The 20,007-nt window shown below is 42.0% G+C and overlaps 1 protein-coding gene across 1 annotated transcript in view; it reads right to left on the bottom strand.

Moving 5' to 3' along the window:
- Window positions 1-20,007, bottom strand: part of LOC130835712 (ATP-binding cassette sub-family C member 4-like) — a 153,346-nt gene that overhangs the window by 57,774 nt on the left and 75,565 nt on the right. Inside the window, exons 20-21 of the mRNA XM_057707474.1 lie at window positions 7,312-7,391; window positions 2,596-2,746 (exon numbers count right to left, since the gene is read on the bottom strand). Of these exons, the coding sequence (XP_057563457.1) occupies window positions 2,596-2,746; window positions 7,312-7,391 (231 nt within the window). The remainder of the gene's footprint in view (window positions 1-2,595; window positions 2,747-7,311; window positions 7,392-20,007) is intronic.

The raw sequence follows: 20,007 nt of genomic DNA, 5'->3' as shown, positions 1-20,007 counted from the left end.
CCAAATGAATAGACTTGGCTAGAGAAAGGCAACCAAACACCATCCTGGTTTTATGCACTGCTCCCTGACTGACCATTGCTGTGCTCACTTCTGTATTATAATCAGCTGCAGGTTTGTCATTAAGATGACAAATGTCAGCCTAAGTTTCCAGAGGCAGCTGGGCAGGAGGATCTGGGAAGAAACCTCAGGACTTCGGTAGTCCTTCAGAGCACAAGGATGAAGTAGGCTTACACCTTCTGGCCACGGCAATCGGGCACCCTTCTTTTTGCTGGTGGCTCAGCCAGTGGCCTTAAGATACACCATCAATTACTGTTTAGAGAAAACAGCGGTGTTATTATTTATGGCACAGGTAGAGAGAGAACATACACAGCTCTAATCATCTGGCCGCCACATTTAGTTATCTGGGGTGTGAGAGAGGGAGTATCTGGACTGAATTTATTGTGTAACATTGCTGCAGCCTCAGAGTGGAAAAAATCCTAATATTCCATAGGAATGGGGCCAACGTTCTCAGACTCTCCAGATCAAATACTGAGACGATCCTGTACTAGTTCTTGATAAAAGCCTCAGGAGGTGCCCTTCTCTCCACTTCTTTGTGGATGGGAAGTGACCCTGCCCCAGGCAAAGATCACTGTCGAGTGTTCCTTCTGGAACAACCCTTCTTTGAATGTACCAGAGACCTGCTTTGCAACAAGACTGCTGAATGACCCCATTTCACGCGTGGCCTCAAATCATAAGACATTTGGAGCCTTGTCTACACAGATGACTGGATGGACCTCATCACTTCCTCTTCTGCCTCCCCAGGTCCTAGCATTCCACCAAGTCACATCAGCAGAACGTCACACACACCTGGACTCTACTGCTCCACCATCCATGCAAACACCTCACAAAACCAGACCTCACGCGAGTTCAGCTGGTTCTCTTGATGACGGACGACCTTTTCTACAGCTCTTGTGAAACTGACGCCCACTATCCTTTACTCCAATACTTAGGGTGAATACTCCTTAAGAGTTTTTTTATCATTAAAAACAAAACACACAAATGCGGCAATAAAAAAACAACTCCTTTTTTCACTTAGTAGATATGAAGAACCACGGGACTCAATATGCTTCTCTTCTTGGCTTGGTTTCTAGAAAGTTAAGTTGGTATTAATTTGCAATAACTATCCATGGCAGAGGTTTCTGATATAAACATCTTCCTTCCTTATTTTTTGGTGATTGTCTTTATACCTTTTTAAAACTATATAACAATTCTACTTTCTTAATTGATGCCGAACAGGGCCCTGTGGGGCTCCTGGGTATGAAGGTCTTTTTTCCCCCTTTTATTGTAGACGGGACTCCAGCCTCCATGACCTTCCCTGAGTTCCAAAGGGCAGATTTGGAATAGTTGCTAATCAAGGAAGGACCAGCCATGAAACCACCTGAGGCAAGATTAAAGGGACCAGAGAAGCTCATCCAGATTAGGAGACTAGAAGACCACCCTGACCCTGCACACACCCTAAACCTGTCATCAACCCCACCTTTTTCAAACTTTGAAGAAGAAGAAGGCAAGACTGTTACCGCCTTGATCCTTCTCACATACCTCTGACCACTACCCCTGCCTATATAACCTCTCCCTGTTCCCCAGTGAAGGGGGCACAGTTCTTGAGGCGCTAGCCTACTGTGCTCCCCCTTTGTCTGGCAAAGAAATAAGGCCACTTTTTCTTTCTCCTCCATAACTCTGTCTCCATATGTTGATTTCGCATCCATGCACAGGGAGCCAAGATTTTGGCAACATAATGATTTTTTCTTTTAATATTGATGAAATATGGTCATTAATGATGAGATAAACTCTGAATTACTTTATCCTCTGTGATGAGCTGTAGAATAGAATGATTAATCATAAAATGTGTTCCCCGTTACTCTAAAACTAGGAAATTGAACAGGATGATAGACTAAATGCCTACTGAACATTTCCCCTCCTGTGTCCTCCTAAGGAATTATTTTCAGCATCATTTATATAAACAGCCTTGGGGAGGTGGGGACCACAAACAGTGTGGGATCACCCCAAATACTGGTGATAATAAAGAGAAAACCTGAAAATAACATGGTTTATCTTTTCAAAACATTTAACAACTGCAACTTACTGGCCACCTTTTGAACATGTGAAAGAATGTATTTTTCAAATATATTACTTCTGACATATATTTCCTGATGTTTTCTTCCTTTTCCTAAACTTTTCCTTTGCTTGTCATTTCTAGTAACTTCAGGGGAAGAAAAAACCCTATGTTCCTTCTGCATAGTTCCAAACAGGATGAAATATTTTATTTTTTTGAAAAGTATTCATTGAGTGGCTGTTCTTGCTAAAAAGTATGTCACGAACAAGACAGAAATGGTCCCTGTCCTCATGGTGCTCACGTCCGTCCTCCTTGTGTTAAAACACAAAGCTGCAGCTGACCCACCACCAGCTCCATTTGCCTTAAGGGCCACACCGACTCCAGTTAACTTAGTGTGGAATTCCAGAAGATAAAATTTGCAGGATTTCAGCATTTTGATTAATTACAGCGTAAATGGAAGCCAGCCTGCACTGCCATCCCAACCTGAGAGCGCAGGTACTCACTTGTACATTCCAGGCGTTTGACATCTCGTGATGTTGCTAAGAAATATCGCTGAAGAACAAAGAAAATGATGCCAAGGGGAACCACAGGTATCACAATCCAAGGAATCACCGCCACCATCACGCCCACCACACCAATCACAAGTAGAAATGTCTGAAATAGGGAAGAAAGATAAAGAGGTCTCCTAATCAAGGATTCTTTTCAAAGATAAACTTTAATGGGTCGTTTTGTTAGGATTAAACTCCTTTCCTCAAAAGAAGTATTGGAATTGCAGGGAATGCTTTCCCATCCAAAGAAATAAAATTATAGGTGGTCCTCATGATATTTATAGTGTGTGTCAAACACTCTGATAAGAACTTCCTAGGTATTAGCTCTGGTGATACACGCAGTAGCCCTATGAGGCAGGCATTACTATTTTTTTTTATTTTTGGGGGGGTACACCAAGTTCAATCATCTGTTTTTATACACATATCCCCGTATTCCCTCCCTCCCTTGACTCCCCCCCCCACCCTCCCTCGAGTCCCCCCCCACCCTCCCTGTCCCAGTCCTCTAAGGCATCTTCCATCCTCGAGTTGAACTCCCTTTGTTATACAACAACTTCCCACTGGCTATCTACTTTACAGTTGGTAGTATATATATGTCTGTGCTACTCTCTCGCTTCATCTCAGCTTGGAGAACTCGAGGTTTGGGAGGGGGCATTACTATTTTTAACAGATGAGAATATTTGAGACTCAGAAAGGGTAGGACTTGAATTCCAAACTATCAGGAGGCAGTAGGTGTTACTAGGGAGATGAGCGAGCAGGCATCACAGATGAGGACTCCAGAAGCTTCAGCTACACATGCAGGGATAAGGAAGTGGCTGATTACAAATTCCAAGTCCAGAAAAGTAGGAAAATACTCAAATGTTGACCTTTGGAAGTAGGAATTCCTCTTTCTTGGTTTTCTATCCATGGTTAACAATTATTGAGTGTTGACTGTGTACAGGGCTTAACATTCAAAACTTCACAGGTATTAACTCAGTACTCCTTACAATAGCTCTACTGAGTAACAGTATTATCTCATTTTACAGATGGAGACACTGAGGCACAGGGAGAAGAAAAGCAACTGGATCAAGACTGCAAAGCATGGGACTTCCTAGGTGGCACAGTGATAAAGAATCTGCCTGCCAATGCAAGGGATATGGGTTCGAGCCCTGCCCTGGGAAGATTCCACATGCCACAGAGCAACTAAGCCCGTGCGCCTTAAAAAAAAAAAAAAAAAAAAAAAAAAAGACTGCAAAGCATGAGTCACAGAGCTGGAGAGCCCAGGTTATGAGCCATTATGATATATTTAAGCTTGCACCCAACATACAGACAACTTTCTATCATTATGCTAAGTATTTAATATGTCCGTCTCAAAGGCTAATGATTATAACACCAGTAGATGCCATTTACCAGATGTTTACTGTGTGAAAGGCATGGTGCTAAGAGTTCCATGAAGATTCTCTTAATCATCACCTCATCCCATGAGGTGATCTTATCTTGGGAAATGATCTGGGTCTAAAAAGAGGGCAGGTAAAATAGAAACCCAAATCATTGTGATAGGGATAGAATAGGATAAACAGGTAGTTGTAGAAGTCCCTATAGGTGACTATAGATAGAGAGAGAAATCTAGGAAACTTTGGGAGACCACTAAGTTAATGATCGCTCAAGAAAGCTATTGGAATCTTGGGGAAAGAAGCAGGCTTGCTTAGCTATAAAACCATAAATAAAAGCATGAGATATTCCCCAGGCCATTAGGTGGAAGAGAAATGTCATCACCCTCCTACTGATTTGATTAAGTGCTGTGATAATCCTCGTTTGACCTCATAGGGTCAGACACTCTCCTGCCTGATAAGAAGGAGGAACTAGTGATGTAAGCCTGACATCCACTGAAGAAGGTGGTCTTTTCCCCTCCCCCACTTCCCTTTGACTATAAAATTGTAGCCCATTTATCCTCAGGGCAGAGCTTCCTCACCTGCCTGCTTCAATCTCTTACAAGCATCCTATATTAATAAATCTACTTCTTGTCTGTCCCTTTGCCCCTCGCTGACTTTCTTTGGTGCTTAAAAACAAGCACCTGAGCCAGGATGTATTCTTCTTATTTTATGCAATAAATATGCCATCCTTACTTGTGGCTCACTCCACTCTTGTTTGAACTCTCTCTCATTCTCATATATTAGGCATAACATGAAATATGTATTTAATCATAAACCCACTTAATCAGTACACAGTACTTTTATTATTTGTTTACAGGATTAAAAAATAAAATCAGGATTATTAAGATTGCTAACACCTCAAAAGAATTTCAGAGCTTTTAATTCTGCGGTGAGACTATGAAGAATTCTGTTTCAAGCTGTGGGAATTATTGACATAGAGCATTCAGACTGCCTTAAACTATTACTGATTTTGCAAAGGACGTAACTTAAGTGCAATAAACACAGCGAGATTAACTTCTTGGCAAGAAAACAAGGTAAGATTTCCTTGTGATTTAGAGAGAAAAAAAATGAGTAGTTTTAGATCAGTAAGCTGTTTACTGATGTGGGTGTAGGAGAGAGTCTTCTACCTATTTATTCTGGAAACATATGAGATTTAAAAACAGGCTTTCAATGAGATGCCTATCACATAGACTGTGATGCTGGCTCACCCAAGATTCTTGTGGAGGCAGTAAAATCCTGAACCCACTACACCAAACTGAAAGGATTAAGAAATAAAACGTAATTACTACCAAATAGCAACACCTCCTTAGATGCCTATTCTAGTTGGGCATCTCTCCTGTTTCAGTCTAACTCCTTCCAAGAGTAGCCTGCCTTCACCTCAACTCACTCCATGCCTTTCAATTTGTAGCTCTTTGCACTCTGGCCTCCTCACATCTGAAACCTGCTCCTCTGGTCACCAGATGCCTCCTGATTTCCAAATCAACCAACAACTTCCCATGGATTTACCTTCTCCTTTGCATTGAACAGACCTGTCCTTCCTTGGTTCTACAGCCTATTTCCTCCTCTCTTCCTTGCTGTTCCCTGTGTGTCTCCTCTGCTTCCCTTCTCTCTCTGCTTTCTCTCTGAATATAAAGGCTTCCAAAAGCTTCTGATCTTGGTCCCTAAAAATGCTTCCCTCTCTCTGGGCAATCTTGTCCATCTTCACAGATTCAGCTACTACCTGCTCAGTGAAGAGTATGCAGGCGCCACGCTCATCCCAGGTCTCTCTCTCAAACACCAGACCCTTACTTCCAATGACCTACAGGACGCCCACACCTGGAGGTTCCAAACTTGAAAATAAATGAACTAACAGTGGCAGATTTGGGAATGGAAATCAGTGAGACTAGAATTATCTTTCCTCATACTAAGACTGTTTTATACTGAAATCAGGGAGCATCTCTCCCTGCCCCTCTTTACATCATGCAAAAACATGTGATGGATTCTGATTATGAGGGTTAACTAACCATGTGCTAAGCACACAGAAGGCCAGCCAGCTTTGGAAACTGGACCTCGGCCTAGCTGGTTGTATAAAAGAAACAGAACCTTTCACAAAATCGTTTCAAAGTAATTAACAATCACTCTTAAAACCTGACACTATTTCTTTACTGAAAGACTGTTTCTGGGAATAAATTATGGAGCTAAACCCAGCAGGACACATTTATAAAAAAAAGTTTGCTGAAAAGACAAAAGAAAAATCAGACATCTTTATAGTAAAAGTACTCTGCCTCTGAGTTTCAGCTTACTTCCCCCTGGTAAACAGTGGAAGCCTTTGCCCATAAGCTGTACTATGTGCATTCAGACTTTTATTGCTGCATTTCTGTGTGCAGCTTTTGGTAAATGCATTTCATTTCCAAAATGAACACTTGGAAATGAAGAAAATCCTCACAGACTTAATCACTGAAAAGTAGACAATTAAATAACAGAAAAAAATCCCACATGAGCAGTAATACTGAATGAGCAGATCAGAGCCAAGATGACTGAACATCATTCTTTAGAACCTCAAGTTCACAGACAAAACAAAGGCCTGATAGAAGGTATTTCTGTGGGCATTTCTGTCTTTTTTTTTTAAAATACACCTTAAGACAGAGCAATCAATATGTGAAAAGAAAAACTGCCTACAAAACCAAAAAAGACATTTTCTGAGATGACTTATTCAGAACTCAAAATAGTGGCTTAAAGGCTTAGTAGCTTCAATAAATGCTCTCTATCGTCCTTGCTCAAGTATTGTTTTCACCTTATTATTACTCATATTTTCTTTGTAAGTAACTACACCTGGCTTTATCCAAAAAACAAACAAACAAACAAATGAACAAACAAAACCTGTGCAATAAATATTTGTCCCTTGTGGTAATACAATGCATAATTTAGTTAATCTAGGCTACCTCTCCGTGAGAGGTGACTGTTTCTCTGCTATGAAATGTGCTCACAGTAAAGGGAAGCCAGGCCAGATCCCTGGAAGGCAGAGGGAGAACCACTCACCAAGCATGTCGCTGCTCCCAACCAACCTTGACATGACTGTGTAGCCGCTCCTACATCAGGTATCACTCACGCTGACTCAACCTCCCCATCACAACTGCATCTTTCTTTTACAAACATGGCCTTTTACTTAAGATAGCAAGACATCACCAGGCTGAAAGGCCCACTCTCAGCTGCTGTGAAAAGGCCTTCAAAAATAGGTACTTTGCTTTTCCCTGGGAGAACTCTGACATGACTGTTATGTTACCTGGATGAAATCTTGAAATGTCAGGGGCAGCAGGTCATCCATATGCCCAACGTCTTTGGAGAAACGATTTAAAATTCTTCCTGCAAGAACAGGATATGAAGAATTACTCATTTCCCCAGATAGGAACTTTAAGAGAAACAATTCACAAACAAATCAAAGCAATATTTTTAAAGTATATGTATTTAATATATTACAGATTCATATGCAATAAGCCAATGTCAGTGTAAAAAAAGAGAAAATACAATGATATCTAAAGAGAAACAAAAATACCACCAAATGGCACTGGGTGGGGAGTTGAAATTGAGCCATGATTTATAAAGAATAGGGGGAAATCCTGTGACAGAGTTGGGAAGGGTTGGTGGATTTGAAAATGTTCCTCCTTTTAGATCCATCCCACCTAAGACTCATTCCAAGTGCTAAGTTGGTAAATAAACGGTTGCAAAATCCTTCAGTTAATCCTAATTGCTATATTAATTTTGCTTTAGTTATCAAAATTAATTTTGCTACGTGATACTTTTTAAATAAACATAATTATAATCCATAATTATAATCTCTCTGTAATTTTTTTTCCCTCAAGATGGTACACAGCACCTCACATTATGGGAAATTTTGGATTTCCGCCATTTCCAAAGTTGTGAGTTTACTACCAGGGTAATAAGTCATTATTTTCAGAGGTGCACCAGGTGTGGAAAACACAGACTCATCCATAAGCATCCAAGGAGACCAGAGGGATGTAGGCAGGAAAGCAGAAATATTACTTAATATCTAAAAATCACTTCTCATCGTTGATTTTATTTCCCTTGTCAGAATCCACAAGAATAGTATATCCTAAAGGCTGCAGGATTGGAAGATGAGAATTTCTAATCAACATCTAACATGAATGAAAAATGCTGCCTGCCCTATCAGTAAGCAAAGGATGTCACAGCCATCAGACACCGCAGTCACCCTCTGAAGGTGCGCCCTGAAGAATCTCAGGATACTGGCCCCAGGTGCACATCAAAGGAATGATTTCAGTGATCCCAGACCCTTGCACCTTCCCATACACAGAAAAATCACTAAATTCCTTAACTTGAGATATCTGGTTTTCTTTTATTAACACGAATCTTTTGATGTTTTGACTACCTGGTCTTTGTTGTAAACCCCCCTGTATATCCTGGTTCTCTTGCTTGCCTCTTCAGAGCAGTATCTCAGAGTTATCTGAGATGCTATGCCCCGGGCTTAAGTTCTCAGTTTTCTTCACTGAATAAAACATAACTCTCAGTGTTTAGGTTGTGCATTTTTCTTCAGTTGACATGAGTCTTTTTAATGATTAAATTTAAAGAAATCAAAGCTATACACACATATACACACACAACCTATTTTGGAGCAGCAACTCTTGAGAAAAAGTTATCTAAGCCCTGAACTTCTTTTTGCTTTTTTGTTTTGTATTATTTTTTTAAAGGCTTTTTTTTTTAATGTGTAACATAGGCAAAATTATTTAAGTTAATAAATTTTTAAGGATCTTCACATGTTCTGATTCTTTCTGCTGATTCTTTTCTTTTCACCTTAGTTCCTTCAAAGTCATAATCTTCAGGATAAGACAGCCCTTTCAAAAAGTTTTGCTCAATTCACAGCTGTCATGGGAGTCAGCCCACAATTCTTTTTTTTTTTTCTTGCTGACAGAGCAAGAGACTTTATTGGGAAGGGGCACCCGGGTGGAGAGCAGGAGGGTAAGGGAACCCAGGAGGACTTCTCTCAGCCCACAATTCTTTCAGGCCCTGAACTTCTTTTGTAATGGAGGCTTCAGGAATTCAACCTGCAGGTGACATGTGGGGCCTCTACCTGCTCCTCCTGACCTCTGTCAGAGGGGACTTCTTCCTGAGCCCTTCACATCAAGCCACAACTGGACTGAGAGTGAGCAGAGGCCGGGGGCTGAGTCTCCGCTGCCGGGATGAGCTGGCTCTGCTGTCCTCCAGGGGCCCCTGGCTCAGTGGAAGCAGAGGGTGTGCCCAAGCCAGGAACTGGAGCCACTGGTTTGGCCAGGTCAGGCCATTCCAGGTTGGGCCTCAATTTTCCTATCTCAGGCTTAGGAAATACAGATGTCAGAAAATGTCTTTCAGCAACACCTTTGGAGGCCCAGGGGCAACTTTTCCGAGCCTCTAAGAACACCTGCTTTAGAGGGTGATTCTCAGGATTAAATGGGCTCATGAAAGTGAAACCTAGTCACAACGGCAGGTGAGTTAACAGGTGCTCAACCACCAAGGTGAGATGATGACTCTGACCCCCAGGTTCTGCAGCATCATATCTCCTGGGAAAGTCTACCAGGAACTGCAGGAAGGTCCACTTGTTAAAATGCAGATTCTGGTTCAGGAGTGCTAACAGGGAGCTAGAGTCTGCATTTCCTCCAAGCTGCCAGGTGATGCCCTTTCTGCTGTTTCCCAGACTACATTTTGAGGGGCAAGAAGTTGGGTTATTATTTAATCAGTTCTGCCTTCACAACATTAAAATCAAATGGCAAAGGAGAAATCTCCAAAATATATACACAGTTCATGCAGCTCAATCTCAAAAAAAAAAAAAAAAAACAATCCAATCAAAAAATGGGCAGAAGACCTAAATAGGCATTTCTCCAAAGAAGACATATGGATGGCCTAGAGGCACATGAAGAGATGTTCTACATCACCAATTATTAGAGAAATAAAAATCAAAACTACAATGAGGTATCACCTCACACCAGTTAGAATGGGCATCATCAGAAAATCTATAAACAGTAAATGTTGGAGAGGGTGTGGAGAAAAGGGAACCCACTTGCACTGTTGGTGCGAATGTAAATTATGGAGAATAGTATGGAGGTTCCTTGAACAACTAAAAATAGTTACCATATGACCCAGCAATCCCACTCCTGGGCATATACCCAGAGAACACCATAATTCAAAAAGACACATGTACCTCAATGTTCATTGCAGCACTACTTACAATAGCCAGGTCATGGCAGCAACCTAAACGTCCATCAACAGATGAATGGATAAAGAAGATGTGGTACATATATACAATGGAATATAACTCAGCCATAAAAGGGAACAAAATTGGGACATTTGTAGAGACATGGATGGACCTAGAGACTGTCATACAAAGTGAGTCAGAAAGAGAAAAGCAAATATCGTATATTAACACATATATGTGGAATATAGAAAAATGGTACAAATCAACCAACTTGCAAGGCAGAAATAGAGACACAGATGTAGAGAACAAACATATGGACACCAAGTAGGGAAAGCTGGCGGGGGGGAGGGTTGGGGTGGAATAAATTGGGAGAGAAAAGAAAAAAAGATCAAATGGGCAATATTTCCACATATTCTTATGGATTTTGTGGTCTCCTAGTCATTTCTTAACTTTTCAAAGTAGCAATACTGAAATAAGGAAAATATATGTCAAAAAATGTCAAAGGCATAGTTTAAATGCTTTGGATTGCTTTGATGGAAAAATACAACTTTTTTACATAGGCAGGATTCAGAAACACTGCAAGTACAATTTGGCTTAGAAAGTGTTGAAAGCAATATTGGAATTTTTTTTCAGATGTAAAGGCTCCTCAGAGATGAACAGTACTTGAAAACCACCCGTTTACCTTTCACCAGATGTGGGAGTCTTAAGGTCTGAGAGACCCAGAGTTGACAAATAGTGTAAAATAAAAGGAAAACAAAAAGCAATGAGAAAAACCATCTCCCCACACAGTTACCACAAAAACTGAACAGAATGTCAAAGATGGCCAAAAAACTAAACTCTTATTTACCACTGCGCTGAGTATAGAAAATTCAAGATCAGAAAGTTCAATAGTTACTTCCTTAGACTAAGAAACATCAAGAGAGTGTAAAGTATTTGCAGAATATTTCCTCTAGCTTTGCAAAAGACTGTTGCAACCAGAGCTGTGATTTCAAGTTCACGGCCTTGTAGTATGAAAGGTTTCTAAAGTCTCCACATGAACTCCTGATGATGAATTCCCTTCACACACGTGCCTGACTCTTCACCCAAATGACCCACGGCCCCTGCTGGAGCATCTCCAGGGAGGCAGAGGGAGGGGGGATTCATGTGAACAGGGGGAACCCAATCCAGGTTCAGACTGTTCTGTGAGGCGGGGCTTCCTCACAGGAAACCGCACCTTGGCTTCCTGCAACAGCCAAGCTCTGCTGCTTATTCTGTCCCGATAACCACACAAAGTGAATCTAATTTCTCTTCATGTGACAGCCTTTCAAATACTTGAATAAGTCATATTCTTCCCAGCAATTACTCCTTGGTGCCTCAATGATCCCTCATAAGGCTCAGTGTCCTATCTCGGCTGCTGCCTCTTGACCAGACTCACATGGACAGTCTCAGTTAATACCTTGTGCCCAGATTAAGATCAGTATCCCAGGTATCGGGGCAAACTGGTATCACCAATTCCCCATCCTGTACAGGATATAGTCAATCATAAAGCCAACAATCACAGTAAATTCTGGAGGCCAGGTCACATTTTGGACACACATATAATAAAAATTCACATCACTCCCACCAGTGCTGCCCACGTAGATTCTGGGGAACAACTGAGCAATATGTACAAACAATTCTAAGAACAGATCCCTTCTGACCCAGAAATTCCATTTCTAGGAATGTATCCCAAGGAGTTAATAAGTTCATCAAAAGATTGAATGTGGTATATTTGTCAAGTCAGAAGTAGAAAACAACCTGAATAAGTCTGTAATGTATTACGTACAATTTTAAGTTTTCCTGTATGGTCTTTTTTTTCTACAACAACTGCATATAACTTCTATAAAAAGGTAAAGTAGGGAGGAGAGAGCAAGTGACTAGGAAAACAGGAGTGGGAGGAAGAGGGGGTGAAAGGGAGGAGGGAGGAGGAAAGAAGGAAGGAGGGGGGCAGAGGGAGGTGGGAGAGGGAGGAGAAGGAGAGGGAGGTACCTCCCCTGAAGTCCATGGTATCCAAGAACCAATCAGGGTCCTCCTAACTGCTCTGGCTCACAATTTTCTATCTTGTCCACGAGACAGAATGCTGTGAAAGATGACACTGAACTTCTTGTCAAAATACAAATTCACGATGATCATATTTTAAGAACTGAGTCTACAATCTAAGCTGGAGTCAGTCACCTCTACATTTCTGACACCTGACCCATACCGGAGACTCCTCAGCTTACTTAAAACTTGAAAGTTCCCATGTCTAGTGCGGGACTTATTTTTAACAACAAAAAAAGGTATATTTACATATCATAAAATATTAAAGCATATTTTTATTGAGGTATATTTTACATCTCATAAAACTTGCCAATTTCAAGCATACAATTCAATGCATTTTAGTAATTTTACTGAGTGATGCAACCATCACCAATAATCAGTTTTAAGACATTTTTGCTTACCCAATAAGGATCTTACCCAATAAGATCCTTCCTGCCATTTACAGTGACTGCCTACTCCCACTCCCAGCCTCAGGCAGACACTAATCTACTCTCTTTCTCTACAAATTTTCTTTATCAGGACATAACATACAAATAGAATCATACAACATGTACCTAAAAAAGACCCTGTATCAGGCCACGCCACACCTGACCTTGAGGGTAAGAAGAACACATGTGTTTTGCAAACTCTTTGATGTTGTAAACTTTTTTACATGTGCCCATGGCTAGCTTCTTTAATGTTTCTAGAACCTAATTCTTTTGATAAGAACGGGCCATTGGTTTGACAGCACTACAGAGAGTCAGAAGCCAGGAGTGCTGCGTTGAGGCCAGGCTCTGAGTCCAGTGGAATATGGAGGGGTGGGGAGGACAATACAAGACCCACAATCCAGTGAGAAGTGGGATCTACATCCAAGCCACCTATTGAAAAAAAGAGCAGAGTCCCTCCAAAAGGGCAGAGAAAATGCACCTGTACCTCCCAAATACCATGCAAAGTGATGGGGCAAAATTGGTCCAAAGCAGAGGGTGTTCAGAAGAGCCCGGAGATGGTAACTGGGCTGAAAAAAATCATTGTGTGCATGAGGGAATCACTAAGGGAGGTGGGTCAGCCTGGACTTCCTGCAACATTCTACACAAACTAGTTCAGCTTATACTAGACTAAGAACAGGAGCTCGAGCTACAGAAGTCTCAGAGCTCCACATTTTCTTCATCTTTGCTCTTACAATAGGTCATCAATATAGTGGCTGCACGAAGAATGTCACGAAATAGAAACAGCAATAGGAATTAGGAAAAACCACCAAGTTCTGGTCCTCCTCTGGCCCTCAGCAGCAAGAGGCCTTTAGGCAACTCAGCCAACTATTGAAGGGAAATCCCTTATCTGTAAAAGGGAGATGATAACATTCACAGAATAAAAAAATCATGAGGATAAAAGAGCTCAGGCTTATGAAGGCACCTTCTAAATTATGAAGCAGCACATGTGTGCAAGGTGTTTTTCCTATTATCCTTATGGGACTTTAGAGCTTTAAGGGGCATGAAAGGCTAGTAATTTATAAACTTTGTTCTGGGAAGCAACTGAGAATCAACAGACGTCCCTTGGAGAATGAGGCAGAAGAGGAAGTGGAGGCTAAGACACTCCACCCTTCTCCCTTACTGCCCATACCTTCCAAAACAGTTGCTTACATCTACCTGGACATTCACATAGAGGTGGCCTTTTCTTAAAATAATTAATTAATTAATCAATTAATTTATTTATTGGCTGCATCGGGTCTTCATTGCTGCATGTGGGCTTTTCTCTAGTTGTGATAAGTGGGGGCTACTCTTTGTTGCAGGGGCACGGGCTCTAGGCGCATGGACTTCAATAGTTGTGGCATGTGGGCTCAGTAGTTGTGGCTCATGGGCTGAGTTGCTCCTTGGCATGTGGAATCTTCCCAGACCAGGGATTGACCCCGTGTCCCCTGCATTGGCAGACAGATTCTTAACCACAGCGCCACCAGGGAAGTCTGAGATGGCCTTTGAAGAAAGGGCTCTGCAGCTAACAGAAATGTTCATTTTGTAGACCAAGCTTCTGGTGATGGAGGAGACAAGATCCAATCTCCCTCAGGGTGATGCAATAATATTTCATCCGGACTTCCCTGGTGGTGAGTGGTTAGGAATCCACCTGCGAATGCAGGGGACATGGGTTCAATCCTTGGTCTACAAAGATCCCAAATGCCTTGGAGCAACTGAGCCCGGGCGCCACAACTGCTGGGTGTGCACTCTATAGCCCATGAGCCACAACTACTGAGCCCACATGCTGCAACTACTGAAGCCTGCACACCTAGAGCCCATGCTCTGCAACAAGAGAAGCCACTGCAATGAGAAGCCCACACACCACAATGAAGAATAGCTCCCACTCGCCACAACTAGAGAAAGCTGGCTTGCAGGAATGAAGACCCAACGCAGATGTAAGTAAGTAAGTAAGTAAATAAATAAATAAATATATATATTTTTAAAAAGCAGTTAAAAAAATAATAATATTTCAACTTGGCATAAGTGCTACTGCCAACCCATCCTGGGATTTCCACCCATCAGAGAGAGAAGGCACAGAAACCCTAGTTTTAAGGACAACGTCCTGCAATATCCTTCGCTGCCTTTTTCTTCCCCCAAGGATAGTGCCATTGACCATTTTTTCTTTTTCTCGTTTTCTTTCTAAACTTCACTCACTTTCATTAGAATGATTTCCTCTTTGCTTATTCACCCCAGATCCTATCTCCTGACCTCTTCCTTGGGGACTTGGCTGCCCAACAGAACATCTTAAGCTCAGCACATCTAAACTGAACAGAAGCCTTTGAAGTTGACCCACAACTACCCACACCCGACTTCTCAAACTCTACCTTAGACCTCTGGCCAAACATGAAAACTTTCATGCCCCAGCATGAAAACTTTTCAATCACTTTTGACTTCTTCTGACCTCACATAATGACCAACAGGTGTTAACTTGTCATTTAAAATAATCTCACACCCTCCTTTCTTTATCAAATCGTATATATCATGTTTTCAGGAATAATGAAGAGAGAAGAAACACAAGATGGGTACCTACCTTACCTCCCTTCTACCACTGCTGATCATCTTACCCTTCTTCTAATGGGGGACCCTCTTCTCTCCTCCATTCACCCACCAGGAAGGCCCTCAATTCCTACCCCACCTATCCAGATCTCAGCCTTAGCCCTTTCTGCTCCTCAAGACTCTTGCTGACAAATGTAGCTCCCAGGAATCTTCCACTTACTTGAACTCCTTTATCTTTACAGGACAGGCTTGGAGTAACTGTGCTGCCCTCTCAGGAACCCTCCACAGCCCTGGCCACAGCTAACTGACCAAACGTGCCCAGGGGAAGCTAACCCACTGACTATCCACCAAGTCATCTGATTTCCCTTCTCAAGAACTATGAGGCCAGAGAGAAGCAGGAAAGTGGAGCAGACCCACCATACCCAGCAAAGATGAAAGGCAAAGGAGTTTGGGAACATGCACAAGCCCTATGACAACAGCCCCAGCTCCCATGAGGACTCCAGTTCCCAGCTTCAGTTCCAGGAAGGGCTACATCACCCAGCTCCATGAGATGCCCATTTCCTTTTGCTCAAGTCCTCACCTGAACTAACTTGGGTAGATTCTGCCCCTGGCAATCCAAAAGCCTGGACTAGAACAATCACTTCAGGTAGAAGAGATGCCTTCCTAAAATTAGTAATTTAGATGAAATCATAGATCTTTGTACAGTTAAAAATTGAAATTAGAGACACAGATGTAGAGAAAAAACATGAACACCAAGAGGGGAAAGCGGGGAGGGGGTCAGTTTGGAGTGGGATGAATTGGGAGATTGGGATTGCCATATATACATTACTAATAAGGAAAAAAAAATCATATTGTATACTTTAAATATATGCAGTTTACTGTATGTCAAAAAAAATTGAAATTAGTACCTTTTATTTTTATTTTTATTTATTTTAAATAAATAAATGTGTCGGGTGTTAGTAACAGCGTGTGGGATCTTTCGTTGTGGAACACAGGCTTCTCTCTAGTTGCGGTGAGTGGGCTTCTCTCTAGATGTGGCACGTGGGCTCCAGAGAGCCTGGGCTCTGTAGTTGTGCATGCGGGCTCTCTAGCTGTGGCACACTGCAGCCCACCCCCACCTCCAGCACACCCTAAGTGATCAGTGTTTTGAAAACAAACATGTGCTGTCCACCGGGAGGGAGTCTGGGGGATGGGCTGTGGTCATTGGCCGCAGTGCCCATTGCTGGGGCTCATTCTTGTGTCGGGGGAAGAGGGGCTGCCAGACTAGACCCTTGGCTGTACATGGGAGGTCGCTGCTCATTTCACACCAGTTCCCGGTCACCTCAGTGCTGCAGCCCTTAGGAGCCTACTGAGCATAGGCTGACTTGGTCACCAGGTCCTGCTTGAGTGCCAGCCCCAGGCCAGGGCAGAAAACTGCACCAAAGAGCCTGCTGTCATACCCTCGCTGAAGTATGGGACCAAGGATGAGGAGCCAAGCCTGGGTCCCGCCTGGTCAGCCAAGGCAGCAGCACGGTGTCCCCTGCATTGGAAGGCGGATTCTTAGCTGCTGGACCACCAGGGAAGTCCCACTAAGTGCCTTTTAAATAACAAAACATTTTAATAACTTTAGCAGAACGTTTTTCATGCAGACAAGAGACTTATTATTTTATCTTATATTCCTTTACGGTTCTTCACAGAATATCGAATATAGTTCCCCATGCTATACAACAGGATATTCTTAAAGAAAAGATAAAGAGCATAAACACATCTTTTTTTCTTCACAACCTAGATCTAATATTTTAAGCATCAATGGTTTAACTTTTTAAACACAGCAATGTCCTCTGGGGTTACTTATGGTTACTTAAGATACACTCCAACTTCCCACCCAACTACTATTTTTAAAAAGTAGCTGATACATTTTGCTGTTGCCCAGAGCCCATCTCCAACCTCTATTTTTACTCTTAGAGCTGAGGACTGAGGAGACTCTGCAACCAAGTGGGGCCTAAAAGAAGACTCCACAGGCTCTCAGCAAAGACATAAACAATTCTCATGTTTAAAGGCATAGTTTTTCTGATACTTTGACAAGGGACTGTATCACCATGCTTCCAGATTGTGCCTGTTATCTGGACATATTCTCAGAACATGTCATAGTATAATCTATCTAGTGATTTAAATACTTTTCATGTAGGTGTTGGCAGCCAGGCACTGGGAGGGGCCCCTGCCAGGCCAGCTCCTGTGTCTGCAGCCACTCCCTCCCCTACATGACCCATGCCCACCAGAGCTGCCATGACCCTGGTGGCTGACACCTTCTCCTCTGTGCCTTGTCCTGGCCACAGTGGGCACCCTCACAACCCCAGCTGCCACAGTCTCCACGCCCTCTCCTTGCTGGGGCAGACTCATTGCTCTGGGGCAGCCTCGGGAGCAGACCCCTGTGGGTGGCCCGCAGGCAGAGGTGGGGCTGAAACCATAGCTGAGCCTCAGGGGCCCTGCAACTAAGAAGAAAAGCTGAAATTTCTCCTTGAACCTGCATAAACAGCAAACTGACACCTCTATGACCAGCTGCATAAACTCAGTGCCTATAGAACATGTGAACAGACAATCAGTGCTTAGTACTGAGCTAATAGCCACCTCAAAACACACACCTTGACATGGCCCTGCCCACTGGAGATACAAGACCCAGATCCACCCACAGACAGTAGGCACCAGTCCCTCCTACTAGGAATCCTATACAAGCCCTTGCACCAAACTCACCCACCAGGGGGCAGACATCAGAAACAAGAGGAACTATGATCCTACAGCCTGTGAAAAGGAGACCAAAAACGGAAAACTCAGACAAAATGAGATGACAGAGAAATATGTCACAAATGAAAAGAACAAGATAAAAACCTACAAAAAGAACTAAATGAAGAAGAGATAGAGTCCCTCCCATCAGGAAGCAGGCACGAGCCTCCTAGATAGCTTCCTCCACAAGAGGGCAGACAGCAGTATCAAACAGTATCAGCAGTATTCAACTTCTGGAACTGAAAACCACAGCCACAGAAAGATAGAGAAAATGAAAAAGCAGAGGACTTTGTACCAGATGCAGGGACAGGATAAAACCCCAGAAAAACAACTAAATGAAGAGGAGATAGGCACCCTTCCAGAAAAAGAATTCAGAATAATGACAGTGAAGACGATCCAAGACTTTGAAAAAAGACTGGATGCAAACATCAAAAAGTTTACCAAAGACCTAGAAGAATTAAAGAGCAAACAAAGAGAGATATGCAACACAATAACTGAAATGAAAAATACACTGGAAGGAACCAACAGCAGATTAACTGAGGCATAAGGGTGAATAAGTGACCTGGAAGACAGAATGGTGATAATCACTGATGTGGAAAAGAATAAAGAAAAAAGAATGAAAAGAACTGAAGACAGCCTAAGAGACCTCTGGGACAACATTAAACGCACCAACATCTGCATTATAGGGGTCCCAGAAGGAGAAGAGAGAGAGAAAGGACCCAAGAAAATATTGGAAGAGATTATAGTTGAAAACTTCCCTAACATGGGAAAGGAAATAGCTACCCAAGTCCAGGAAGCAGAGAGTCCCAGGCAGGATAAACCCAAGGAGAAACACACCAAGACATACAGTAGTCAAACTGACAAAAATAAAAGACAGAAAAATGTTATTGAAAGCAACAAGGGAAAAACAACAAATAACATACAAGGGAACTCCCATATGGGTAACAGCTGCTTTCTCAGCAGAAACTCTGCAATCCAGAAGGAAGTGGCATGATATATTTCAAGTGATGAAAGGGAAGAACCTACAACCAAGAATACTCTACTCAGCAAGAATCTCATTCAGATTCGATGGAGAAATCAAAAGCTTTACAGATGAGCAACAGCTAAGAGAATTCAGCACCACCAGGCTAGCTTTACAACAAATGCTAAAGGAACTTCTCTAAGCGGGAAACATAAGAGAAGAAAAGGACCTACAAAAACAACAACAAAACAATTAAGAAAATGGTAATAGGAACATACATATCGATAATTACCTTGAATGTAAGTGGACTAAATGTTCCAAACAAAAGACACACATTGGCTGAATGGATACAAAAACAAGACCCATTTATATTGCTGTCTACAAGAGACCCACTTCAGACCCAGGGACACAAAGAGACTGAAAGTGAGGGGATGGAAAAAGATACTCCATGCAATTGGAAATCAAAAGAAAGCTGGTGAAGCAATACTTAGGTAAAATAGACATTAAAACAAAAAATGATACAAGAGACAAGAAAGAACATTACATAAAGATCAAGGGATCCATCCAAGAAGAGGAGATAACAATTATAAATATATATGCCCCAATATAGGAGCACCTCAATACATAAGGCAAATGCTAACAACTATGAAAGAGGAAATGCAAGGCAGAAATAGAGACACAGGTGTAGAGAACAAACACATGGACACCAAGTGGGGAAAGCTGGGAGGGTTGAGGGGAAATGAATTGGGAGATTGGGATACCAAATTGTACACTCTAAATATATGCTGTTTATTGTCTGTTAACTGTATTTCAATAAAAGTTCTAAAGAAAAAAAGATAATAATTACAATAAAATGCCCTAATTAGAAAAAAAAAGAAAAAGAAAAAAAGATAGTCAATCTACCTGAAAATGAATTCAGAGTAATGATAGTAAAGATGATCCAAAATCTCAGAAAAAGAATGGAGGCACAGATCAAGAAGATACAAGAAATGTTTAAAAGGAACTAGAAGATTTAAG

The sequence above is a fragment of the Hippopotamus amphibius genome, chromosome 14, assembly GCF_030028045.1.
Source record: "Hippopotamus amphibius kiboko isolate mHipAmp2 chromosome 14, mHipAmp2.hap2, whole genome shotgun sequence".
Taxonomy (NCBI): domain Eukaryota; kingdom Metazoa; phylum Chordata; class Mammalia; order Artiodactyla; family Hippopotamidae; genus Hippopotamus; species Hippopotamus amphibius.
The sequence above is the reverse complement of the archived record's forward strand: the minus strand, read 5'-3'. Positions and strand labels throughout refer to the sequence as shown.